Source organism: Eptesicus fuscus, chromosome 10 (genome assembly GCF_027574615.1).
Source record: "Eptesicus fuscus isolate TK198812 chromosome 10, DD_ASM_mEF_20220401, whole genome shotgun sequence".
Taxonomy (NCBI): Eukaryota; Metazoa; Chordata; class Mammalia; order Chiroptera; family Vespertilionidae; genus Eptesicus; species Eptesicus fuscus.
Genome location: NC_072482.1, coordinates 64,051,017 through 64,078,968, shown reverse-complemented (window position 1 = coordinate 64,078,968; position 27,952 = coordinate 64,051,017). Strand labels below are relative to the sequence as shown.

Here is a 27,952-nt window from a genome sequence, read left to right as displayed (position 1 = left end):
TCTACTATAACTTGACCATCATTATACTAGCTCAGAATTATTAGAATAAGAATATTTGTCCTGAAAATATCTACATGAGAGTGGGGAGGAGCAACTTCATTCTTTCTGATCTTCAGCGTCCATTCAGGAAAGGTTATAGTGTTCATTTTTTTATAAAAAAATTGTTCTTCAGAGTCTCATATGCCTCTGAGAAATCTCAGTTCATAGTTTGGAAATTATGAAAGAGCAAAACCCAAGTATACTTCATACTAAATGACATCATAATAGCATTGTATTATTGCTGGTTACTTTCCTGTCCATATGTGTTTGATTGTATGTGAATATTTAATGAACAATTGAAAATGACTCAAAATCCTTTTTGGGGGGAGGGGCACCTCTTCTTGACCTCCCCCAAGAAACCAAGATTTTTTGAAAACTAGAGATAATCCTAAAATGTCATATATTATACCCACTCTTTTTCCAAATCTGAATGACCCTTTCTTCAAAATATCAGCTCTACTCCCCACTTTTTCCCCATTTATACAACCTCTCCACCCTGGGGCAAGCTGTTACTGCCTCATGTCTGAATAAATCAGCATCAGTCCTCTGCCTGGTGTTCTTACTCTAGCATTTCCTCACCTTTCTGTTAGTACTATTCAAAATTGAATTTTTCTTCTACATAAACAGTTTTTAACAAGCAGTTTCTTTTTTCAGTTTCTTACACTACCATCTATACACACTTAAGTCTGGCTTTTTAGAAGGTCTATTATCTAAAATACCTTCTATTCAATCTTACTTCTATTCGTTAATACAAATCATCTCTACATCCCCCAAATGGTTTCCTCCTGGTCCCTACACTAGACAGTCCTGTTTCTGTTTCCTATCTCCGTTCACACTGTACCCTCAGCTTGAACTGTCTATGACCTCTCGTCATGCATGTCCTCAGTCACACTAAATAGAAACTGCAGAATGCGTAGCCCAGGTAATGAATGAGGGGGAGCCAGATGTATATATCAGAAGAGGAGAAAGACGAGATGTATCCATAACAGAGCTCAGAAGATAAAGGACACATCAAAGCCAGAAACTGGGAGAAAGTAGATAAAACAAACAGTGTTGTTATATCCTAGAAGTCAAAACTAATCCCCAGAGTCAACCCAGGTTGGCTAGCATGAGCAAATGTAAATATCAAAGGTGAGATAAGCAGAGAGGGCAGACAGAAAGCATCCAAGTAAAGAAAATCCCAAAGGGCAAAAGAGGTACGAGGTCATGTATGAGGATTTTTCCAGGCTCCTAGGGATGGGCAAGTAAAGAGGGTAGGCAAGCGCATATTCACTGTAACAGCTTCATAAGAGAGTCAGTATTCTACCTGGGACTCCAGTTCTCCCATGACCCAGTGCACCTCCTGTCCAGGTAGCTTATGGAGGATCATGGTTTTCTAAACGAGTCAGTTTTGGGTTCAAATTCCTCTTCCATTTGTTAGCTCTGTGACCTTGGACTAGTTATTAAACTTCTCCAAGTTCACTATGTGTAAAATATAGAAAATCATACCAATCTCCTAGTAATACTAGAGGCCTGGTGCATGAAATTCGTGCACTCGGTGGGGGGAGGGGTCCCTCAGCCCGGCCTGTGCCCTCTTGCAGTCCAGGAGCCCTCAGGGGATGTCCTACTGACAGCTTAGACCCGTGGGAAGTGGGTCTAAGTCATCAGTCAGACATCCTTAACACTGCCGCGGAGTGTGCTTGCCAGCCGTGAGCCCAGCTTCTGGCTGAGGGGTGCTCCCCCTGTGGGAGCGCACTGACCACCAGGGGGCAAGCTCCTGCATTGAGCATATGGTGGTCAGTGCATGTCATAGCGATTGGTTGTTCTGCTGTTCGGTCAATTTGCATATTAGCCTTTTATTATATAGGATAAGAATTAAATATGTTTACATATATATGAAATACTTGGCATCTATCAAATATACACATATTTATTAATTTTTATCATTTTATTATTTTCATTTTTCTATCTGTCAAAACCAGAATGGCTACCAAATTGTATCTGAGATCTCGTGACCTTCTCTAAGCCCTTGTGTAGGGTCTGCCCCATACATTGTATCCACTTATCACAGAATATTCTGTAGGTTTGCAAAGTGTCAGGTTATTTAAGCTAATTTCCCCAATGATAGAATGAACTTCTTGAATAGAGGCTTCCTACTGCTGAGTTCAATATAAAGACTCAGCCAGCACTTGCTATTATGACGTATGTATTTCAAGGCACCACTTCATTCATTCATTCATTCAACAAGTATTTGTTGAGCACCCATTTTGTGTGGTGGACTTGGGATATAACAACAAAGGGCGAGGCATGAATTATACCACTATATTGACAGCATTGTGAATCTTAAAAATGGGAGGGCCTAAGAGATTATCTAGCCCAGGTCTCTAATTTTACAAAGGCATGATTGAGGATCAAAGAGATGACACTTGGCTTTTAATATTTTCTTCACTGACTATTCTTTTGCCTATTGAATCAATGTTATTTTAGGAAACAAAGAGACAAGTCAAGGATGATTTTAACTAAGAGTTTAGAAGTGAATTGTTTTGACATCTGCCGTATCACTATGAAACTGAGCCCACTCCTCTCAGAGTAAGTTGCCAACAGCTGTGCATAGGATAACCTTCTGTGTGTCTTTAACAGAAAAAGAACAGGAGTTCTCCATGGCTGCTGTGCTCTGGCCTCATCAAAATTCTCCTCCAAAGACTCAGAGAAGCTACATGCTTCCCCAATGTGGGAAAACAAAAAGTCTGTCATAGACAAAAACAGGTAACTCAGGAAAAATGCAAAGACACTTTCTTTGCTGGGAAAGGCCTCTGATGCTCATTCCAGATCCTTACTTAATACATCTGAAAAGACACATCTAAGCATTTCTATATGGAAATGCATTTCAATCAATAATATGGGACTGGCATCTGAAGACTTGGTGACTTTCATCAAATTGTTTGCTCAACACACTTCAATACTCGATCCACAAACTTATTTCAAGATTAGAATGCCAAGGTGAAGATTAATACCTCTAGTTCAGTGGGGCTAATGAGACATGACTTATTAATCCTACAAGAAAACCTTAATTACACACCGGGGCACTGCTTGTTTCACTGTTAAATACTACCCAACCCCTGAACAACTGGAAAATAAATAAGGACTAAAATAGAAAGTGATGTTATAATTAGACCCCCTGAAATGGATGTAATACTATTTTCCCCCTACATGGAAAGTATTTGTCACTGTTTCCACCTAAATAACTCAGTATTGGCATTTGTAATAAAATCTTGATAGAAACATTCTTGAAGTAGATAGACATGTGAATACTGGAGAAATAGGATATTATAATTCAAGAGAACTCTGCTAAGAAGGCAATTTTATTGCCTAGTTTTAGCCTGGACAATGTTAGTCATGTTCAGGTTAATTAGCAAAATGACTTCATTATTATTTACTTCTTGTTCTTTAATAGGTTCTTGCTATTCAAATACATTCATTTTTAACACTAAGGATTTCATAATGCAAGTCCACATATTTTGGAACTGCTTCATTTTATTTTTCAATCAACCCATCATACTCAAATGAGAAGTGGGGGAATGGGAGGAACATAAAGGGATAGTAGACATTTACTCAAGCTTCCCAAAATTAAAAGGTAGAATATAGCATACCCATGGTAATATGTATAATCTACAAGTTTTCCCATAATAATTGATGTTCTAAATTTTGTTTTCATTAGTTGGTCCAAGATAGGATCAGAAAGGAAGAAACGAAGGGAGAGAAGGAGGGAGGGAAAAACTTTTGACACATTCATTTGCCACTTCAGAATAAGTGCTTTTGCTAAGATATAGATGGGAAAAACTACTGTTGTTGTTTTACATACAATTAGTATACTAATAAACCAGATTGTCAAATTGGGTCAGTTACAACTAAATAACAAGAGAATTGCCTTACACAGATGGAAAATGTATAGGATACATAAATCTCCTGTGTAAACAACATCAACTACGATTCATTGTTTAGTTTTGTCCTACTTATCCATTCTATTTAAAATCATAACCTGCATTCTTTCACCTTCTTTTTAAAAAGAAAAATCAGTAAAGCCTAAGTCTCACATATCAAAATCTTGAAGCTTTCACAAGTCTCCTATTTTTTAGCAGAGGGGAAATTCCACAGGAACTGGTTCCCCAAAAATGTCAATAACCATCTCCTCATCACTGCAGTTTCAGAAATGTAGCAAGAGTACTCTCAATATAAAGTTTTGGGGAGCCAGTTTAGCAATTATTCTAGTTGTTGTAATATTGGATAGAATTATTAAGAGAAAGGTTGTTTTTTCTTTCTATGCATACTAAACCCAAAAGTTGTGTTTTGAAGAGAATATTCTGAAGAACATGAAGTTAGCTGGTGAGGCTAAGCTAAGATCATGAGGTTGGCCAACAAATAATGCCTCTCATCTTCTGTATAATGAATGTGTGTTCTTATTCATAAGTAATACTGGAAATAATAGGGGAGGCAGTCATAACATTTGGAAATAATATGGAAGACACATAAACCTCCAACTCTTCTTAGCTGTATGATGTCTGATCAGTTTAAGTTAACTTTTCTGAGTTACACATTTCAAAGTGGGGGTGCTAAGAATACCTAACAAGCTTTTTTTGAGAATTTTATGATGTATGTAAGAGAAGTGCTTTGTAACATATCAAGCAACAAGTATTTGTACAAAAAAAAAAAAAAGACCAAGACAAGAAAGAATGGGGGAAATCAATGAAAATCCTTCACTGCCATTTTGAAAATTACTGAAAGCAGGTACATACTTTCATCTACATAGATAATGAGATCAGCGAGATAATCACTAACCAACTTGGGGGAGAGGGGAGGATGGGGGGGGTCAGGGTACCTGAACAGAAAGGAAAAGTGTAATTTACTCTTATAAATTCACATATTCCTAGATGCCATTGTCAAGAAAACTGTTGAACGGCTAATTTAATGGCCGGATAATATGAATGTTTTTTTTTTGTTTGTTTGTTTGTTTTTTATTGATTTTTTACAGAGAGGAAGAGAGAGGGATAAAGAGTTAAAAACATCGATGAGAGAGAAACATCGATCAGCTGTCTCTTGCACACCCCCTACTGGGGATGTTCCCACAACCAAGGTACATGCCCTTGACCGGAATCGAACCTGGGACCCTTGAGTCCGCAGGCCGACGCTCTATCCACTGAGCCAAACCGGTTTCGGCGGATAATATGAATGTTTTAAACATAGCTCCCTACTGCTTCCCAACCTTCCTTCCCCTCTCTACATGGTAGAGTGAAACTCTCACACTCTGCAAGTCAGAGCTGTAGTCTAGTTTCAGTTCACTTGCTGTGCTTACTTTGCATTGTTCATTTATTCATTCATCCACTCATTGGACCAATGTGTTTGTTTCTTTAATGTTTTTATTGATTTCAGAGAGAGGAAGGGAGAGAGAGAGACATCAGTGATAAGAGAGAATCAGTGATTGGATGCCTCCTGCACGCCCACACTGGGGATCAAGCCTGCAACTGAGACATGTGCCCTGACCAGGAATCAAACCATGACCTCCTGGTTCATTGGTCGATGCTCAGCCACTGAGCCACACCAGCTGGTCTGGACCAATACTGAGCCCAGAAGATGCAGCAGTATATCTCACACATGGTTTATGTCTAGCAGAGGCCACTCAGCTTCTCCAGCTAGAACTCCCTCATTTGTAAGAAGAGGGAAACATGCATGATACCCTCTTCAGTCTCTTCCAGTTCTAATGTTCTGGGTCTTTTTTTGTCTCTGCAGATTTTCATTCTTTATTCTCCTCCAAAGACTTAGAGAATCTACATGCTGGTCTTTCCCTCTCATTAAATTATGAAATAATATTTAGAGTATGTATAACATACCTACATAAACATGTATATAATTTATAACCCATTTCCTAAATAGAAATTCTCCATTCATTTATGCATCACACACTGAGTCATTGAGAGAAGTCACTATACTATTTGTGGAGGTACATTTAGATACATTAAACTCTCCCTATTCTCTAAGTACTTACAATGTAATAGAAGAGACAAAAAATATTCACAAATATTACATATCAGAATCCTTCCTTTAGAAAAAATTCATTTCAGTTGAAGAAATCAGAGAAGGTTTCTTGTAGGCAGTGGAGCTCACATGAGTCTGAAAGAAGGGATAGGATGTTGATAAGCAAAATGAAAGGAGAGAAGGTCATACAAGAAATAGTATGAGCAGAGGAAAAGAAAAAGAACAGGGTTTCTGAAGAAAAAAAAACACATTATATGTGTGAGATGAGAGATGAGGTTGTTAAAGAAGACTGAGGCTAAACGTGAATCACAATGCCGGATTTAGGTGCTGAGACATTATGCACTTGGCTAACACTGTCTAGCAGAGTATAATGCAAGCCACATACATAATTGTAAGACTTAACCCTACCAGACCGCTGTACCGATTTTTTGGTAATTTCCGAATCTCTGGTGACTCCTAATTTTCGGTACTTTGCCTAGACCTATTTTCTACAATGTCTCCAAGTTCCATCTTATTCTAACCACTTGTTTGCATGTAACTAACATTTTTCTATATCATGTTGATTTTTTCTCTTTAATGCTCAGGAGTCCAGGTATAGGGGACAGTTAGGTTCAGGGCCTCAGGTCTGGTAGGTTTAAGTGTTCTCATTAAAAATGATCAAAAGAAACAGGAGAAACTAATTTTAGTTATATATTTCCTTTTACGCAGTATATAGGCAAAACATCATTTCAACATATAATCAATATAAAACATCATTAATGAGATACTTTACATTCCTTTTTATAGTATACTAGATGCCCGATGCACGAAGATTTGTGCAGAATGGGCCTTCCTTACCCTGGCTGTTGGCACAGCCTTTGCTCTGGCCCGGAGCCACCTTTCTTCCTTCCCATGCTGCCCAGAGGCCGGAGCGGCTGGGGCGGTGCGAAACGCCTATGTCATCGCCATGGTGATGACACAAGTGTCCTGCCCCCAGCCGCTGGGTGCCTGTGTATGCAAATTAACCCACCATCTTTGTTGGGTTAATTTGCATACTCACTCCTGATTGGCTGGTGGGCGTCGTGAAGGTATGGCCAATTTGCATCTTTCTCTTTTATTAGTGTAGACTAGAGGTCCGGTGCATGATATTCATGAACTTGGGGGGTGTCCCTCAGCCCAGCCTGCACCCTCTCATAGTCCAGGACCCCTCAGGGGATGTCGAGGGGATCGGGCCTAAGCCAGCAGTCAGACATCCCTCTTGCAGTCTGGGGCTCTCGCAGCCCAGGACCCCTCACTCCTTACCGCTCACCTGAAGTGGAAGCAGGAGAGGCTCCTGCCACTGCTGCTGCACTCACCAGTCATGAGCCTGGCTTCTGGCTGAGCAGCGCTCCCCCTGTGGGAGTCCACTGACCACCAGGGGCAGCTCCTGAGTTGAGCGTCTGCCCCCTGGTGGTCAGTGCATGTAATAGCGACTGGTTGTTCGGGTCGTTCTGCCATTCGGTTGATTTGCATAGTAGGGTTTTATTATGTAGGATTTTTAAAATCTGTGGGCATTTAACACTTTCAGCACATTTGACCTTGTGCTAATGGCTAATGACCAGTGACTACCATATTGGACAGTACAGCTCTAGGCTATGGAGAGACACTGCTGGGTTTTGAGGTTAAGAGTGGTTTGATAAAAGCAATTTTTAGGCAACTGAATGAGGTTTTGGTATTTAGGAGTGTTATCAGATTGTGAGAATATTATGGATACTAGACAACAAGATGATCCTGATGAAACTATCTGGGTTTGAAGTGATTGGCATGGACCATAGTGGTTGGCTCATGTGTTAAGAGGTTTGGGAGAAATGTCAAGTCTGTACAATCCAATAGAAGGAGAAAGTAATCAGCAATATGCCAACTCATAGAGTTAAAGAAAAAGTAGAATTATTTTTTGATTCATTTGATTAGTTTTTCTCACTAGACAAGAGCCTCAATTCCACAAACATCTACTAATAAACTGTGTCAGGCTTTGGGGTATATATATAACTATCATATAATCTCTATTATATGATAGAGATTATATCTCTATTATATCATATATATATATACACACACACATATATATATGATATATATGAACAGTTGTTCTTAATGTCAGTAAGTTCACAATGTTTTGGGGGGGAAGCAAGCATTTAAAAACAAAGAGCAAAAGCCATTTTTTAATGCTTTGAGAAAACAAAAGAGGAAATACACAATTCTGCCTGGATGGATCTAGAAAAGATTTTTGGGGGAAGTGACATTTGAGCTGAATATTGAAGGATAAATACAATTTCTACAGATGGAAATAGAAAAAAAAGGGCATGATGAGTGGAAAGAAGAGCATGAGGGAAATTAGGAAAGTATCTGGCATGTTTCAGAAACTGAATATTTGTCAGATTGAGAGTCTGTGTGGACATGCCATAAGAAATAAGCTAGAAAGCTGACTGAGGAGAAATTGGGGGCAGAGGGGGCGTCAATACTTAGCTAAATAGTGTTCCTCCTTGCTGCAAGACTGAAGCATCAGCAGGAAGAAAAGCCACTTGCAGAGCTCACAGGTGAGTATTAGGGAACATGGCTTTGGCTTGAGAAAAAGACACAGGGACTGGTTTCTGCAAGAGTAGTATGAAGATAGTAGCTTGCACATTATAACTCAGAATACTGACAGTGTCAGATATAATGATCTGCCTTTTCACTGAAAGGTATTCGACATTTCACTAACTTGACCTCTTCTTGCCAATAGCAAACTCAATTGCATTATCATCTCTGTTCAAAGTCTGAGCATAAGAGCTAGCTAACATTGTTAGAGGTACAATGTATTTCTTGAAGGTAAGCTTTTGCTGTCTGGCACTCGGTATTCTGTGAGAAGAAAGCTTCAGAGGGAGAAAAATCATTACCGCTGCCTTTTTTCCCCTTAAAGCTATAGATGAAGAAGAAATATGCCGGTATTCGTTTTCTGATGCTGCATAGCAAATGACTGCACACATAGCAACTTAAAAAGAACACCCCTTTAGTAGCTCACAGATCCATAGGTCAGAATCCAGGTGGGCTCAAATGGATTCTTTGCAGAGTCTCACAGAGCTGAAATCAAGCTGTCAGCTTGACTGGGCTCTTATGGAGACTCTGGGGAAGACTCTGCTTCCAAGTTCATTTTTGTGATTGACAGAGTCTAGTTCCTTGTGGCTGTAGGAATGAAGACCCCGTTCTCTCTGGCTCTGGCCAGAGGTTGCTGTCAGTTCCTAGAAGTTGCTCTTCGTGCACACTAAGAAACTTGAACCAACTCCAGCATGGCTTCTAGCAGCCTAAGTCATCAAACCTAGGGTGACTCCAGCCCTCCTTAAAATGCCTGTCTTTGGTGCTGCCAAAGGAATTTGTTGTTTATTCCAGCCCAAACCTGACAAAGTCCCGTAAACCCCCTCTTAATGCAGTTACTTTAGAAAACTTACAATTATAAACCTTTTCTCTGCCCCTTTGAGATATAAATCTTCTACCACCTGGAACTGTCTCCTTGACGACCTGGAAATGCCAATCGCCAGAGGAAGCTCTCCCTCTCTTGTCTCCCAGTCCCTAATTTAGTTGGATGCCTTGCTCTAATTTACAAAACTACCTCCTGTCCTGATGATATAAGAAATTTGTTTTTCCTCTAGATAAGTGCCAATTAACAAACCCAGATGGCTTATTCCCAGCAACCAACCCCCTTTCCACTTTTTGTAATTTCCTGACTCTGCTAGAGGTTCCAGTCCTTCCTTCTTGCTACTCCCTCATCCTCCCTTTAAAGTACCCAGTCACCTCTACACACCAACGGTGAACTCAGTTCCATCCTGAAATCCCTTTCCCCTGCTGCAGTAGAATTACTGAGTACAGTGTGTCTTTACCACCTTTACTGCCTGGCTTAGTTCTTTAACACCACTCCATAAATTGGGCTTTATTATGACATCTCAACACATTTCCCTGGTCCCAGTGAATTTGTTTGCCTCCTGGGTGCTAACTCTACTTTCCAGCTTTTGTTTTCTTTAGGTTTTAGAAGTGAGTGCTGGCCTTAGAGGGCTTTGCTGAACAATGGACATCTTAAAATGCTTTGTGTTATTGTTGTTTTAAAGATTAATTTACAGAAGATTTTAGTAATCCAGTCTTTTAAATTAAGTTTCATCTCATTACTAGTCTCAGCAGCTAACAAATATTTCAGGAATTAGATCATCCTAACAGAGAAAATAACTAAAAGAAAGCACAAAGGCAAGAAGTACTACCTATTTTGTTTCCTTTGGGGAGGAGAAGAAATTGAGGAAAATATTTCTGTATTTGGTTTGAAATGTCAGTTTTTGTTTGCTGAATGGGAGGAAATTCTACTTCTGGCAAGAGAAAAATGGAAGTGCTGAAATGTACGGAGGAATAGTGAGACAGAAAGTAGATTAGTGGGGTGCCCAGGGTTGGGGGAGACAAGGGGACATGCAGGTGACTACTAACAGGAACAATGTGTGTGTTTTTTTGAGAGTGATGAAAATGTTCTAAAATGTGTTGTGATGACTGCACAATTCTGTGAGCATACTAAAATTCATTAAATTTTACAAGTTTAAATGAGAGAATTAAAATGGTAGAATGGTTATGTGAATTATCTACACTAATAAAAGAGAAACATGCAAATTGACCATCACTCTGCTACACCCACCAGCCAATCAAGAGTGAGTATGCAAATTAACCCAACAAAGATGGCAGCGGCCACGGAGCTGGAGCAAGCAGGAGGCTAGGGTTGCCCCCAATGATGGAGGAAGCCAAGCTTCCCTCCTGCCCTGGCTGGCCCTGGCCTCCGCTCAAGGCTACAAAGTTTCAATTATAGAAGATAAATAAATCCCAGATACCTGCTTCCAGCTGGCCCTGGCCTCCACTCAAGGAGGTGCTGAAAAAAAAAAGAAAAAAAGGAGGGGCTGGGAGCTTGGGTCACAGGGGGGTGTGGCCAGCCTGCAAACAGCCATCAGCCCCTCACCCAGGCTGGCCAGGCAACCCAACAGGACCCCCCACCCTGAAAGGGCTGTGGCCAGCCTACAAACAGCCACCAGCCCCTCACCCAGGTTGGCCAGGCACCCAGCGAGGACCCCCACCCTGAAGGGGTGTGGCCAACCTGAAAACAGCCATCAGCCCCTCACCCAGGCTGGCCACACCCCCATGGGGTGAGGGTCCCCGCTGGGGGGCTTGGCCAGCCTACAAACAGCCATCAGCCCCTCACCCAGGCTAGCCAGACACCCCAGCAGGGACCCCCACCCTGAAGGGGGTGTGGCCAGCCTGAAAACAGCCCTCAGTCTCTCACCCAGGCTGGCCACCACACCTCCATGGCCCAATCCCTATAAATGGGCAGTCGAACATCCCTTGAGGGGTCCCAGATTGGAGAGGGTGTAGGCTGGGCTGAGGGACAACCCCCCACCCCCGTGCATGAATTTCATGCACCGGGCCTCTAGTATATCAATAAAGCTGATACCAATAAAAAAGGAAGTGAGAGACAGTATTGATAAATGTGGATAAATCTACACAAACAATGATTGTGTAAAACAGTAATAACAAAAATAATGCCTAATTTAGGAGGGGTTGATGAGACAGACTAAAATGAAAATCCTGACCAAAAATATACATATTATTTGAGAGGAGGTGATTGGAGTTAATATTCTAAGTTCATAATTGGCATAATGATTTTTATTTTCAGGAATTATTCATTAATTAGGGGGGGGGGTGTTTCTTCTTTTTCTGCCCTTGATGAATCTATTATAATCCTTCTCCTTATACCAAGATATTTTTCTGGGAGAAACTGATGATCCAACCAGAGAAAGAGAAAAAATATATTAACACTTGTTAATTCCAAATTACTTTCTACCTCTTTCATTTCTTCAAAGTTCTATACTTCAGCAAAAATTACTTTAGCACTCTTTCAAAACCTGTAACACACAGGATGAGATTTGCACTGATAATGAGCATACAGTCCTGGTACTAAAATTAATGCCAAATCTTCATAGAAAGAGGATGAATTTTCCCACAAACACAGGAAGTCAATGCAGCTAGATTCCATTTTGAACTCTGCAGGTCATTAGCTAGGTGGACCTAGGCACAATACTTGGGCTACATGTTGTCTTCTTCATCCATAGAATGGAGAATAAAATAGGTGTTGTGTCCCTCATATCTTTGTTGTGAAAATCAAGTAAAATGGTGCTTTAAAGCTTTAAAAACTGTCAAGTTCCACACAAATAGGCAGTAGTGTTGTAAAAATTGTGTTTTTATGATGACTAAGTGCATAATAGGAAATCTTCCTCTAAAGTGTTCAGAAAGTTGTACCTATAAGAATTTCCTTAAATATTATATTAAACAAATTGAATTTTCTGAGTCTAACTTGGTAATTTGAATGTGGCACGTTCACATTTTTTGTGTAATCAGTCTGCTAATGGTTTAATTATTCATTTAAAATATTTAATGTTAAATTAGCCTCATCTTCAGTCATTATAAAAGAAATATATAGCTTAGTGTTATAGAGATTAAAATAGAAGAAAAAGTCATTGCTGAGAGAGGATAATGAGAACTATAATCAAATAAGATGTAATGATAAAAGTATCTCCATACTTTTAGTCTCTTTTTGGAATTAAGAGACATTTTTATATATACTGTTTCTTTGTTCCTCACCAAAACAAAATTTGTGAGATAGGAAATAAGACTAAAAAGCTGACTTTCTGTTTGGTAGTGAATACTACACTTGATTTTAAATTAAATACATTCAACTATTATTGGGTATAAAAAGTAGAACTAATATTACTATACAATTGACTTCAACTATACAAGGCAGAGAGAACTTAGTTAACTTAACTCTTTAATTGCATGAGCCTAACTTACTGGGATGATCTGTTTGAGCCATCTGTAGAATTGTTACCTCTCCAACTCACACTTTTCTTCATAAACACGATATAAGAGAGTGAAGGATTCTACTTCTGAACTCACCAGCAGGACAAATTTACTAAACTCCCAACAACTACTGAATGAAGTGCAAAGAAACTTTAGGAGGGGGAAAAACACACACCCTTCTTCTATAAACATTAGTTACATGTACCAATGAGATACTGAGGTTAAAAGTAATTGGGATTCCTGTCAAAATAAAATTTAATTCCCATCTCTTTCCTTAAGACATCTTTCTACTAAATGAGACCACTGAACAGAGGCAGAATTAACTGGCTCCTTTTAAGTTTGGTCATTACAAATGCAAAATGAGTATCCTTCTGCAGACAGAGAGCCAGAGGACTACTCAAGCTAACACAATAATGGTAGCTGTGATAAATTATGGATGCAGGATATCAAAAGCTGAATGGAGGGAAGAAATGGAGAACCCATTTGAAAATTTGGAATTTGCTCAAAGCTGCTTCTGCAATGATTCCCAGGAGGATAAGCACTCAGCACAGAGCAGTCATAAACTCCGCAGTTCTGTATAATTTATCAACTTCTTTCCTTTTTATTTCTAACATTGACCCGTTACAGTTAACTGAAGAAACAAAGAGCTAAGTAGCTTCCTTCACTATTTGCTAGAGCAATTATGAGCATCCTGGCCAATACATTTTCTGCTTAATCTACTAGCGAATGGTCTCGTTTCCTCTTCATGGGCACCCTCTCTCCACACTCGGCTCGATGTGTGCAGAGCGCTGCTTTCCCTGCCCTTGTTCTTGCGCCCCTCTGCATTTGTTTCCTTCTCATTACAGCTCTCTTATGTGATCATCATATTAGAAGGAAAGAGAATTCTTTATGACAATTTTCTTCAGCTGCCCTTGGTTAATTTTTTTTTTCAAAATGTGATTCCTCTGGGTTCTCAGACAGTAGGACACATTGAAAGCTAATCAGTAGACTCTTTCTTAAGTATCTTTTCAAAGAAATTTTATGTTTTAGGGTGAGAGGATTGGTTTTCAGTGATAGATAGTATAATGTGATGCAGCCGTCTTGAAAGAGGTCAAGACTGCTTAAAAATGAAGGATAATAAGAAATTAAAAATTGAGATTTACCTCAGGCACTAATTTACCCCCACTGCAATTGTCTTTGGTTCCTTATACATTAATCTCTCATATAAGGATACTGATTTAGGGCCAATCTGATAGGATCCCTTACAATAAGGGAATTTTAGAGCCAGAAAGGATTGCTGAACTCATCCCTTCAAGCCCTTTGTTTCTTGGGTAAAAAAAAAAAAAAAAATCCTGGAAGATCAAGGAGGTTAGGTGACTTGCCCAATGTCGCCTAGCAGGTAATTTGGTTTGAGCTTCCTGTTTTGTTTTGCTTTGAAGGGAGGAGGGGAGTGGGAAAGAGTTTTCTATCCTACGATAGGGGCAAATGGCTGTAATCCTTGGGTCTCTGCATTTGCTCATCTGCATGTTACAGGTGATGATACTGCCCTCTTTACCTCAAAGGGTTTCCCATTACTAATCTATTTTAATGAAACTCCCCGGCAGGTCTGTGTGTGTGTGAACATCATCCTTGTGTGGCACATGCTCTGCTGTGGATAAGGCACTTAGGAGTATGAGGCTTTGTGGGTAGCTCCCCTGTTTTTAAGTGTTGAGTATCCAGGGAAGGGATGGGCCTCAGGGGAGACCACAGGACTCAGAGAAATAAGAGGGAGTGGAATTCCAGTCCTGTAAGAAAATATGAACGATTGTGTTCCTATGTGGTACACTTAAGACAATGCCTGCCTCTTAAAGCCAAAAGTCCGGAAAAAGAAGGAGGCACCACTGGGAAGAGCCACAACCTACACATAAGTAATCTAGTCTCTGAAGGCTGGAAAGTCTGGCTGCAGGCCTGTACAGATCATTTGTGCAAAAATAATATGGGGCCTCTTATTCAGAACTTATTAGGAATTTCAAGTCAGTGACAACAAAGCATTAAACCATGCTTGGGCCCTTCTGAGCACAGAGCCCCATGCTAATGCACAGGCCACAAGCCCAGTCTGGTCACGAGTACTTATTTTGACAAAGTCTAGTCCAAACACACCCAATAAATTCTTTAGTTCGCAGGTGGTCTTGAAGAGTCCTGTTAAAAGAAAGAATAGTGCTTTTTGGAGAGTGGTTTGACTATGGCTACTTGGGGAGAAGGCAAGAACCTTCATGAAGGGGGTGGATCTTAGGATCAGGAGATGAGACCCTGAGATCCAGAAGACCTTGTATTTGTGGGAATTCTTCCTTCACAACCATCTAAGAGGATCTGGGCTCTGTGCTTGAAAGAAGATGCAATTTCCTTACACTTTTATCAAGAGCTGACCTTGAATACTAGAAGATAACAAGAGGCAGGGTCAGGGTCTCCTATTCTCCACATCATTTCTGGCATCTGCAGTGCCCGGCACATGGTTGGTACTCAGTAAATATTAGTTGATGATGAAACATAGCTGGTTATCTTAGTGTGAGAATTTAGTGGAGCTCCTGGCCCTGAAATGAAGATCTGAGATTCAGAGTATAGAAGTATCTCTGGTTAAAAAAAAAAAAAAAAAGTTTTGAAACATGTTAACACTGCAATTTAAGAATATATTAGCCTGGCTAAGAATGGAGACTTTTAGTATTATTTTGCATACAAACTAATTATAAATTATTTTATAGATTTGTTAAATACAAGATTTTCTAAGACGTTTAGTTGTATTTTTGCTATCAAGATCACCTAAGAATAATAGCACTGCACTCTTTCTTTTTTTAAGTTCTATTATTTAGAGAATATAGTCAGTGGTAGAGTGCAGGGAGAAACTGGAATAAGGCACAGAAAACTGAGGAGAAAGACAGAAAGAAGAAAGGAAGGGAGGGAGGGAGGGGGAGAGGGAGACAAAAGAGAGGGAGGGCGGGAGGAAAGAAGGATACTGTGGTGACACACAGGAGAAACATGTAGGCCAGCCCTGAGGGATCAAGAAAGACTCTCCCAAGGAACCTAAGATCTAAAAGACAGGAATTAAACCAAGGCCTGGGAGGAGGGGAGATGGAGGCATTAATAGACTGGCTAACATTTATTGAGTATTACTATGTGGCAAGCAGTGTTCTAATTACTTTACATGCTCATTTACTCCTCACAGCAGTGCTATGGGGCAGGCTATTAGTATCCTATTGGGATACCCTTTATTGGTGTCCCAGACCTGATAAATGAGGCACAGAGTTATTTTTTCCAAGCTATAGAAACCTTATGCTTCCAGCCCTGAAGCAAAACTGACTGTGGCCTATTCTATTCAAAAGAACCACAAGTTGTTTTGCGTGCTAACGTCTGTATATGTAGCCAATGGGGATCCGGTGAAGTTGCTATGGAGAGAAGTAAAAGCATCTTTTAAAAACATGTGAATGATGATAGGGACCCATTAAAGTATATTAAGACTGAAGGTGCCGAAACCGGTTTGGCTCAGTGGATAGAGCGTCGGCCTGCGGACTAAATGGTCCCAGGTTCAATACTCATCAAGGACATGTACCTTGGTTGCGGGCACATCCCCAGTGGGAGGTGTGCAGGAGGCAGCTGATCGATGTTTCTCTCTCATCGATGTTTCTAACTCTCTATCTCTCTCCCTTCCTCTCTGTAAAAAAATCAATAAAATATATTTTTTTAAAAAAGACTGAAGGTAACATGATCAAATTTTTGTTTGGAAAGACCACTCTGGCATTAGTATGGAGAATAAATTGATCAGGAACAAAACTAATAGTAGAGAGAACATAACACTCGAAAAAAAAGAGCATGACCTGAACATAGGCAGTAACAAATAACAGTGCAGAGAGGTAGGTGGATTCTAATAGCATTTTGGAAGTAGAATTTTACCGGCTAATTGGATGTTAGGGGAGGGATAGAGCCAAGGATGAAGGACTCCAAGGTTTCTGGGTTGGGTGACTATAGTAAGCAGAAGGGGAGCCATTCACTGAGAGAGTGAAGGGGAAGAGCTGCAGGGGAGGGGAGAGGAGTGGATGGGGATGGGTTGATAGTTAACAAATTTAACCAAGATCTTATGGAGATCAGTGCATAAGAATGTGAATCAAATGGCAGTCAAAACCAATGTAGCCCTAGCCAATTTGGCTCAGTGGATAGACTATCGGCCTGTGGACCAAAGGGTCCTGGGCTTGATTCCGGGTCAAGGGCATGTACCTTGGTTGCAGGCTCCTCCCCTGCCCAGGCCCTGGTTGGGGCTCATGCAGGAGGCAACCAATCAATGTGTTTCTCTCACATTGATGTTTCTCTCTCTCCTTCCTTCTTTCTTTCATTCTCCCTAAAAATCAATGGAAAAATATTCTTAGATGAGGATTAACAACAACAACAAAAAACAATGTTATTTTGATCACCTACTGTAAAAGCTATCAAAAAGTCAGTTCTTGAATTATGGGGAGAACAAGTGAAGTTCCTATGATTCTGGTCAGTCTTAATTATAACTGGTATAATGAGTATGAAAAAGACTTCGTAAATTTGAAAATGCTACTTTTCATTATTGTTATTATTATCATTACTTATTAACATTCTTCCTTTTATCAGGTTCAAACCACCTGAATGGCCTCTTTTACCTGTCCTTCTATGGAAAACTTTTTTCCTCTTTTCTTTCTTACCTTCCTGTCCCCTACTTCCAGGTTCAATGGCAGGTAATTTGGGTGGAGTTAAGTGGTTTTGTCTGCTCTCGTCAATCAATAAACAAGTATTTAAGAGTCTCCCAGGTGAGCATCCAAAGCTGGGTGAGTGGCATTGCAATCAAGGGGCCACTTTCTTTGGGGCCAGAGAATTCTGGATTTGAATCCTTCTTCCACATTTTCCTTCCACATGCCCTTGGGTAAATGATCTGCTCATCTCTCTTCAGTTTCCATCAGGAAAAAATAAAATGGATAATATTTCACAAGTCTGTTGTATTACATGAGATAATAAATGTGAAAGAAACTAACAGAGAGCCTAATGCTCAAAAACGGTCATTCCTGTCCACTTCATAAGGCTGTTGCCCAGGATAAATGAGCTAATACTCAAAAGATGGTCATGGAATAATTCTGCTATATGAGTTCAGTCATTTTTAATGAACTTTGCTACCATTGTTTCTGTTATTGTTTTTATGGGTACCAGGGGCTTGCAGTAACCACGTCGACAAGCCTTTGAGCAGCACTTGGACGTATCTTTATTATTATTTTTCTAATTTCCTTATTTCTTTGTTTCAGCTTGGGAATCATTTCCTTCTTTGCTTAGTGCTGCTTTGGAGAAGCCGCCAGATGTCTTTACAATTTGTCGCTTCTGGCCAGTACTCTGTTATGTAGACATTCTGCTTTGTTCAGCTAAGATGCCGCGTTTATTAAAGCTTTAGTAATCTGGAAAAACGATAATTATGCTGTTCTTGGAATGCAACATGAAAAACACTGAAATATTAAAAGCCGGAGATGAAGGCAGGCTTAAAATCACTGTAGGTCTTTTACCTTTTTTTAATTAAAAAACTTTCACTCTATATAAATTGTCTATTACCGTTCTGACTGCTCTGATGAAAGATTAAGATCCCCATAATAGCTGGCACAGCTAAAAGGAAGGGACTTTGGTGTAGGAGGAGCAGCTAACCTCCTCCCAGTTTAACAGTGGGGTCTGGAAGGACTGGATTGTGTAGTTTCTCTCTAGTTTATATTCCTAGACCAAAGGCAATAACTCTCAACATTTAAGACTCCCTTTCGGCAAAGGCTCAAGCACTTCATGATGTTGTAGAAAACCGAAAAGGCATCTTGGCCCTGGCTGGGTAGCTCAATTGGTTAGAGCATCAGCCTGCTATGCCAAGGTTGCAGGTTCAATTCCCAGTCAAGCCACATACAAGAATCTCAACCTATGAAAATAAAAATACTATTTTTAAAAAAGAATTAACCAATGAATGCATCAAGAACTGGAAATACAGGAAAAAAAATTGATGTTTCTCTCTCCCCTTCTTTCTCACTTTCTCTCTCCCTCTCTCTCTCTCTCTCTCTCTCTCTCTCTCAAATCAATCAATAAATAAAAATTTATTTTTAAAAAATTTTAAAGGAATCTTGAATGTTAAATTAACCAAGTATTTTTGGTTTTCTCTGAGCAAAGTTTATTCAGAGGCTGCTATATTGTCTCTTGTCATGTTCTCTGAGACCGGTTATTAAACAGAATGTGATTTCACTCCTGTGCCCTAGAGAAGCTCATTAGAACTACGTGTTTGGCTTTCTCATGTCTCAAACATTCCAAGAGACTTCAGCCTAACAAGATAAGTGTTAATCTTTTGTTTTTGGTAAATGAGCCATCTTGCTTTGAACAGAAAATATAGTGTTAGCATTCTAATGTTTAACAGGAGTTTCCATTAAACTGACATTTTATTTATATTAAAAATAGACTTACATTTCTCAAAATCCAATTGTACAATTAATGAGAATGTCATTTATTTTATTCTTTTCCTCTTTAAAATGCACTGTAAGAATTAATTTATCAGCCTCCCGAAGGTAATCAATTGTGCTTTATTTTTGTTAAGTGCCCAGATATTCATAAAGTTCTTTCCCATAGTTATCTTCATTTTACAGATGGGAATACCAAAATTCAGAAAGTTTCCATTACAAAACTAAACCAAAATGTGACTCGGGTCTTTGACTTTCAAACCAGTGGTCTTTGCACTTCACAATGGATGACTCATTCACATTAATTGCGATCTCAAATAAAAATTATCATTCTCCTCGGTGTCATGGTGGATATGAAGATGCTTTGGAGGGTGTAAGTTACCACCATAAATAAATATAGGAGGCAGTGCTAAGCCAGTCCTACAAACATAGGGCTGGAGAAATGAGGCCTCCCAAAGAAAGAACACCCCCACACACACACAATGGGTCTACTTAAGGCATCTGAGATATAAAGGACTGGTCTGGAAGTAGCAGCTTATCCCACAGAGCAAAACATCCATGGTAATAACTGGGCTTATCATAAAGAGAGAATCTATAGGTTGAGTACTGGAGCCTTTGAAAATGAAAGATCCTCAGTGGCGGTAGGAAAAATATTGACCTCATATTCAGTCAGCTTTAATGATGAACTGTTTACCTGAGGACGGCTGCATTGCAATATTCTCCTAAATCTTGGGCTACTTCCTTGGCAGCCTTCACATCCTCTGTCATCTTTTTTTTTTTTTCCTGCCTACCAACCTTGGGCAGAGTTCAGCCATGAGGTCACTTCATAGCTTCACTCACCCACTACATGCAATGTTTCCCAAGTGTCCTCCCTAAGCCTAGCTATGACCCTTTGATCCCAACCTATTACTACCCATGAGTGTGGTGTATATCAGGATTTTCCCCAAAAATTCCACATCCACCAGGATCACCCTCCCCAGGAAGATAGCAATAGGATCTAGGTGTCTTGAAGAAGGAGACGTAGAAAAAATTGAAGGCCCGTCAGGAAGCTGGCAAAAGCATAGAGATGAGCATGAAGGAGTATGGGGAGCAGTAAAGAGGATGATCTGAAGGAGACAGAGGCTGATGTTATGAGTAATAAGAGGGGAAGAAGCTAACTACCCAAGCTGGGAACTCCGAAAGGGCCTGGGCTTTCAAGAGTAAAAGACTGGGTTTTATCCAGTGAACAACCAAAAAGAGAATGGACAAAGTCACCTATATTAGGAAGATTAATCAGACTGTATAGGCCAGTGGTCAGCAAACTCATTAGTCAACAGAGCCAAATATCAACAGTACAACGATTGAAATTTCTTTTGAGAGCCAAAGTTTTTAAACTTAAACTTCTTCTAACGCCACTTCTTCAAAATAGACTCGCCCAGGCAGTGGTATTTTGTGGAAGAGCCACACTCAAGTGGCCAAAGAGCCGCATGTGGCTCGCGAGCCACAGTTTGCCAACCACGGATATAGTACATTACACACACACAATTCCCATGGATCCCATATTCCTGACCATTTCCTTCATTTTCTTTCCCTAACATTTATTCATACATTATCATGAATTAGGTTGCATTCTCTGGTTGTTTCACGCTTCCCTAATCACATCGTTAATTTTTCAAGGGCTAAAAGTCCATCAAGATCTTTTTTAGAATCGCCCATCAACCTAGTAGAGTAGCCGGAAACATGTTTCGGTGCTTAGTAATTTCTTGATGAATGAATGAACAGATCAATCCATCAATCCTAGTATATCACCTTTGCACAGAGAAAATCTTCACATAGCAAATATGGAGATATTGCAGCAAAACAATTTCTAGCCATGGCCCACTGCTGTAGTCCCTCTTCTTGGATCACTATATTGAGTTTCAATAAGAAAACAATCTTATCTTGAAAGGGGGTTTTGATTTATTTTTAACAAGAAAGGCTGAATTGGAAGCTTGCATTTTCCCCTAAATTTAATAATAGCACTAGTAATGCCTTACACTTTTCGCTGGCCTAATTTGAGGTGTGACTTTGAAGCTCCCAGTTAAGCTTCTGTTATGATGTAATAGCAAGACTGATATCACCAAACCCACCCAAAGGAGGGGGTCTCAGAGCAGGGGTGTCTGTCTAGTCTAAGCATGTTTTCAGTCCAATTCAGAAATGGGCAGAGAACTTGAAGGAAACATCAAGTTACTTGATGCCACTGTACTTAAACATCTGGGGTCCTGCTAGTAAACCCTGATAACTTGGATAAGAAATAGCTTTTGATCTTGCTCGCTTCCTTCACTCACAACTAGAACAAAACAAAACACATGTGGGTAAAATGTTATGCCCAAAACAATAACTTACTGAATTGGGGCTTCAATTTCTACATTTGCCCTATTATTCTGAGGCAGAAACTTCAGTTTACTGGTTTCCCTGCCAGTAAACCTCAGATTGCTTAGTTGCTCATGTTATCAGTACTTCTAATGGTTAACAACAACAAATATAAGCATATATGTGCACACATATATATTTACTATTTGTTGTAATATATGCATTTTCATTTACTTTGACAATTGTCTAGCAGGTTCTGTCTAGATAGTAGTATCTTCCCCCAATTTTGTATTTGATCTTAAAGGCCAGGAAAAGGAAACCAAGTTTTGCTAAATACCCATGAACATTGTCAAGGTTGGTATGAGGTCTGTTCTTCATGCGGCGTCACTTAATTACCTATTTTCCTACCCCTGCTTGGCTTTGTGACAATTAAAAGAGCCTATAAGAGAAGACCACTAATGAGTTCCCTTCTATCTCCATCTCTCAGGCTACAGAAGTCCTGAAGGTTGATGGAGGGCCATGCTATTCAAACAGCAGGTGTGGCTGAGACAGAAGCTCCTGGTGCTGGGAAGCCTTGCTGTTGGGAGTCTCCTGTATCTAGTCGCCAGAGTTGGGAGTTTGGATAGGTAGGTGATTAAACACATACCTATGCCTATGTGACATTACGTGTTCTTGACTTAAACTTCCTTAGGACATAATTTTAAACCTACCCCTTTGTTTTCCTCCTTCAAAATTCCCAAGAAACATGCTTTTTTGCAGTATTGATTTTGATCTATTGAGCCTTTAAAACAGAGATCCAAGTTGCTCAAACCAAGGTGTTCATCAGGATCCATTTGTATTCTGTGTGCATTGACATTTATTTTCAGAGAAGGGATAAAGCCATGTACAAGGGAAATGTCATTTCCCAGAGCTCACTGTGGTCTGTGTGCATCTGGTTGTTGACGTCTAGCCATAGCAAAATGGTGATGATGTATTTAGGTATTTTCATTTTGAAATTTATGAGTGAGCCATTAATGTGCTACCAGGAGAGTTAAAATTATGTTTGTGCCTATAAAGGAGCTCATCAAATTTGGAACCCACTGCCCTGGAAGGATGGCTGCAGGCGTGGGGAGTTTGAACTATGTTAATTAGCTCTGGTTTCCAGGAGTTGGATGTACCAGACAAGGAGCCTGTCACTCAGAGTAATTGCCCAGAAACCAATGGAAAATCTATGGAGAGGAAATTTACAGAGCCAGGGGTTGGCTCTAAATAAGCAAACAGTTGAAAGGTGCTCAACCTGCAGAAGCTGAGCAATATCATCCAGCTTCACAATGAACACCTCTGGGCTGTCCAACTTCCAGTGTGACTGTGAAGGACAGAGAACTGAATTTCTGAAATGTGAAGCTTCCTTCTTTTCTCTTTAAATTAACTGTTGCTCTGGAGAGGCTGAAGTGTGTTCTCCATGCATTCAGTTCCCATTTTCTGTGAAAACGCAGCCACACTTTAAAATGAAAATATCTCCCTTGCAGTTTTCCTTTTCTAATCGATAGATCTTATCACCATGGATATTTATCAAACAATATAGCAGTAGTCTTTATTTTCCTTCTGCCAGTGTCAATTTTGACTGGTAAAGTGAACCCCTTTATGTTTTTCAATTCAAAAATCCAGAGTAAACGTCCACGTACTAGTTGCTAACTATGCGAAACGGTGTGATCGGCCTATCACTGACTTCAAGTAGTTCCCTAAAGGTAGTGTTTAGTTATTAGTGAAAAGCCTGAAGGTGGTATCATTGTCCTATGTCCATAAAGGGACTTTATATCGAGTTCTTCCCAATCGTTTCCTTTTGATTGAGTAATTGATCTAATGGTCATTAACGTATTAGTTACTTAGTTGGTTCTTTTCATTTTTCACCTAGTCTATAGTCTCCAATGGGATCATTTTTATAAGGAGATAGATTGCTTATTGGGCTTTCTCAAAAGTTCGCAATTGAGAGTATGAGTGGGTTGCATCTAAAATTTACCCATGCTGACTTACACTTATCTTTTAGTAACTCCGAATGGGAGGCTGAGCTCGGTTACTTTTACTGTCCCTTCCAATCCTTAGAGTCCATGTTATATAGTCTGAGCCCCATGCTCAGAATCTACTCTTCAAGAAGTCAAAATAAGGTGATATTTTCTCCAATTTTGAGTTATGGAGTTCAACAAGCAATTGTTCTGCAGGCTATGAGCTCCCAAGGTAGCAGGTAGAAAGAGGAAGGAAAGAAGAAAAATGGCCCTTTCTAGAGGTAGGAAAGGGACTCTATTTCAGCCTCTCTCAGCCAGAATTCCTCAAGAGAATTAAGTCCTACAGAAAAGGACTTGACTATTGCCTTCATTCTTTCAAGGATGACAGACACTAGCATCATAGAATGCACAAGAGAGAAGTCCATCCAGTATATTCATTGGATGCCTTAGGGAATTAGTGCTTACTTGTCAATCAAGAAGAGCTAAAAGATGAATTTGTGATGTCCCAAGCAATTTCCCAATTAAAAACATCTTTGACTCTATGTGTGTTGCTCCTTTTATATCTTTCATTTAGAACTTCAGCCTTCATCTTTACAAATTTGTATAAACAAAATTTATGTTTCTCTAACATAGTGACTGTGATAAACTTTTTTATAGTATTCCATATTTTCATGTTTTCCACAATGAGCATGAGTTGTGTTTAAAATCATAAAAAAACAAGCACCGCAAAAAAGTAAACTATGTTTATATTTTTGCTTAAGCATCTGGATAGACTGTTTACACAGAGCACAGGCCAAGTCCTTTCTCCTCAGTTCTGCAGAATGCCTTGGCATGACCTTGAGGTTTTCCTCTTCTCCTTTTAATTGTAACATTACAGAAGATAAGAAAGGTACAATAGAGTCTCTTGGGAAATGTAAGGAAGAAACTTATTGCCACAGAGAAGTGGACATAGACTCCAAATTATTGGCATAACTAGAGGTTTCAGTTGAAGGCATTGGCTTAATAGTCATTTTTACCACTCTTCTACCCTTTACCAAGATGGTTAAAATGCCTTTCCAAATAAACCTAGGGAAATTATAATGAATTTCAGTTCCATTCCAGACTATACCCCAAAGGAAACTCAATGTACTAACCATATATATTAGCTATGCCAAATTAAACAGCCACTCCAGTCTAATAGCATTACAATTATTACCACACCTTTTTCTCTGAGAGAAGCAGTGGTGGTAGTTCATTATTTAAGGCAATGTTGAAGTGGGAATCCTCCTTTCTGGCTCCATTGATTGCACCCCTCCCTTCATGAGCTTGAGTTCCTGATTTAAATGGACTTGGCAATGAGGACCTGAGGTTTCTGGCCCTGCTAAGGCTGTGTTGATTTCTGGTCCCAGGTGTGGTAAGTGATATACAGCACTTGCTGATGGCATTGGGTTTGTTCCTACATTCAACCAAGTAAAAACATAACCCTGACCTCTTTAGATAGGAAGAAAAAGAAATACAGTACTCTTCTAGCTGTCCCCAATGACAATGACAGAAATTCTCAAGAGGATGAAAAGCTCAGCAAGTACCAATTTTGGAATTTTTCAGGTTGATGATGCAAATAACCAAAGGCAGAGACTGCAACCTCTTTTCAGTTTATATATCAACAGTTTTTAAGAGCCATATGAGAGCCGCAAGATAGTAATACACACGAAACCCAAAAGACTAGCCTCCTAGCTGCCCTTCAGTCTCCCAGCTCAAGATTATAATCTTCCACCTTTCACATTCTCTAAATAATGTTAACTGGTGAGCTGTTAAAAAGCTATTAGTATGACTGGTGTCACTTGTCTGTCCTGTACTGTGTGAACATAAGTACATGCCGTAGTCAATTAAGTGCTTGGTGAATAAAAAATTTAAGGAGCACTAATAAAAAAAAATCCCATCAATTATGCGTACTCTATTTAATACAGTGTTGCTTAAAATAAAATTTCTCAAACATGTGTTCATTATGGATTGCGTCAGGCAGGGAAACGGTGGTTTTATTTATGCATTTAAAGTCTTACTCTGACTGGTGAACCAGAAAAATGAGAATCTAGTTGCAGTGAGGTTCTTACAGTGTCTCTCTGTTGTTTGCAGGCTACAACCCATTTGCCCCATTGAAGGCCGATTTGGAGCCCGCGGGCAGGCTGAATTCCCTCTCCGTGCCCTGCAGTTCAAGCGCGGCCTGCTGCACGAGTTCCGGAAGGGCAACGTTTCCAAGGAACAGGTTCGCCTTCATGACCTGGTCCAGCAACTCCCCAAGGCCATTATCATTGGGGTGAGAAAAGGAGGCACCAGGGCCCTGCTTGAGATGCTGAACCTCCATCCAGCTGTGGTCAAAGCCTCTCAAGAAATCCACTTTTTTGACAATGATGAGAATTATGCCAAGGGCATTGAGTGGTATAGAAAAAAGATGCCTTTTTCCTACCCTCAGCAAATCACAATTGAAAAGAGCCCGGCATATTTTATCACGGAGGAGGTTCCAGAAAGGATTTACAAAATGAACTCATCCATCAAGTTGCTGATCATTGTCAGGGAGCCAACCACAAGAGCTATTTCTGATTACACTCAGGTGCTAGAGGGGAAGGAGAGGAAGAATAAAACTTATTACAAGTTTGAGAAGCTGGCAATAGACCCTAATACCTGCGAAGTGAACACAAAATACAAAGCAGTAAGAACCAGCATCTACACCAAACATTTGGAAAGGTGGTTGAAATACTTTCCGATTGAGCAATTTCACATTGTGGATGGAGATCGCCTCATCACGGAACCTCTGCCAGAACTTCAGCTCGTGGAGAAGTTCCTAAATCTTCCCCCAAGAATAAGTCAGTACAACTTGTATTTCAATGTTACCAGAGGGTTCTACTGCTTGCGATTTAACGTTATCTTTAATAAGTGCCTGGCTGGCAGCAAGGGGCGCATTCATCCAGAGGTGGACCCCTCTGTCATTACCAAATTGCGCAAATTCTTTCACCCTTTCAATCAAAAATTTTACCAGATCACTGGGAGGACACTGAACTGGCCCTAAAATAATAAGTCATACAACACCATGTGTTGTGCCTGGAGACACGCAATGTCTCCTCTAGATTAAAATATGCACTTTTCCGAGACACAACTATCCAAGTCATGTTTCCATCTCTACTTGTATATACACAGTGTGTGACCAAATATAAGACCAGTTCTTTTTCTACTGAAAGTGTACAAAAACAATTTGTTGTCTGCATAGTTGCATCTTTGAGACAAGTTACTAAAAGAAGAGGTGGTGGTATTGGGGGAAAGTGACTTCAGCTATCCTCAAAGAGTTAGTCTTCCTTTGAGTCAGAATTTGTCACCCGCCATTTACATAAATTGAAGCCAAAAGATGAATGTGTGAAAAGTACCAATGGCTGTGAAGCTGCAGGAAGGAGAGGATTCGGTTATGCATTCTTTTCTAAGGGAAAGCTGGCTCTTTAATTCAGATGCTGAATTGGTGCCATGAAAACAGAAAATGCTATTTTCTTATGATTTAAAAGGATGTCCTATCTCATAAAATTGACATTGTTCCAAAGTTCCTGTGGTGATTTTGCACTATTGTTTTCTCGTATGGACCATGATGTCACTTGTAGCATGTCAATCATACATTGGAAAGTCCTTTCACTTCCATGTTCTATGTCAACAAAGAGAAATGTCATGTACATAATGTATATTATTGTAAATACTTGTTTCACACTAAGTAACTCTATTTTGTAAACTGAATATGGCTATTTAATTTATTGTGAAAATTAAATTTATTGTGGTATTTAAAAATGGAATGGATTAAAATTACTCTATGTGCAACTTCTCTTTTCAATTCATTTTTGTTATACATGCCCCCTGCTGGCTCCCCAAATCAAAGCTGTTTATGTGCACATTGAGAGCACCTGGAAACATGCACTTCTCCATTGGATTCCTGTACCCTTGTGAGATTTATTTATGAAGTGAAGATGAGTATATTAAAAAAGAGTCTCAACTATCTGGAAATCTAGTAGAATAGCCCTCAAAGAACACTAGTGCTGCTCTGCTACAACTTTATAACAATTAATTTTCTTGCAAATACTGCTGTGCCAGGAGAAAGACAAGAAATACTTTAACATAATCGATGCAGAGAAGAATCACAATTTTATTTGAACCTCTAATCAGAGTCAGACCGGTAGAGAAATTGAGTAAAATGAGATTAGAAAACGTGTGTGGCCTCTGTACTGAAAGCTGCTGATGCTTCAAAAATGAATACAAACTCTCAGAACTCCCTCT

The 27,952-nt window shown here is 39.8% G+C and overlaps 1 protein-coding gene across 2 annotated transcripts in view; it reads left to right on the top strand.

Moving 5' to 3' along the window:
- Positions 1-27,491, top strand: part of HS3ST5 (heparan sulfate-glucosamine 3-sulfotransferase 5) — a 249,101-nt gene extending 221,610 nt beyond the window's left edge. For both annotated transcript variants that reach the window (XM_028140429.2, XM_008160424.3), the window contains exons 4-5: positions 22,174-22,312; positions 25,781-27,491. In XM_028140429.2, coding sequence (XP_027996230.1) covers positions 22,206-22,312; positions 25,781-26,711 — 1,038 coding nt within the window. In that variant the 5' untranslated portion in view covers positions 22,174-22,205 and the 3' untranslated portion in view covers positions 26,712-27,491. The remainder of the gene's footprint in view (positions 1-22,173; positions 22,313-25,780) is intronic.
- The last annotated feature ends 461 nt before the right edge of the window (positions 27,492-27,952 follow it).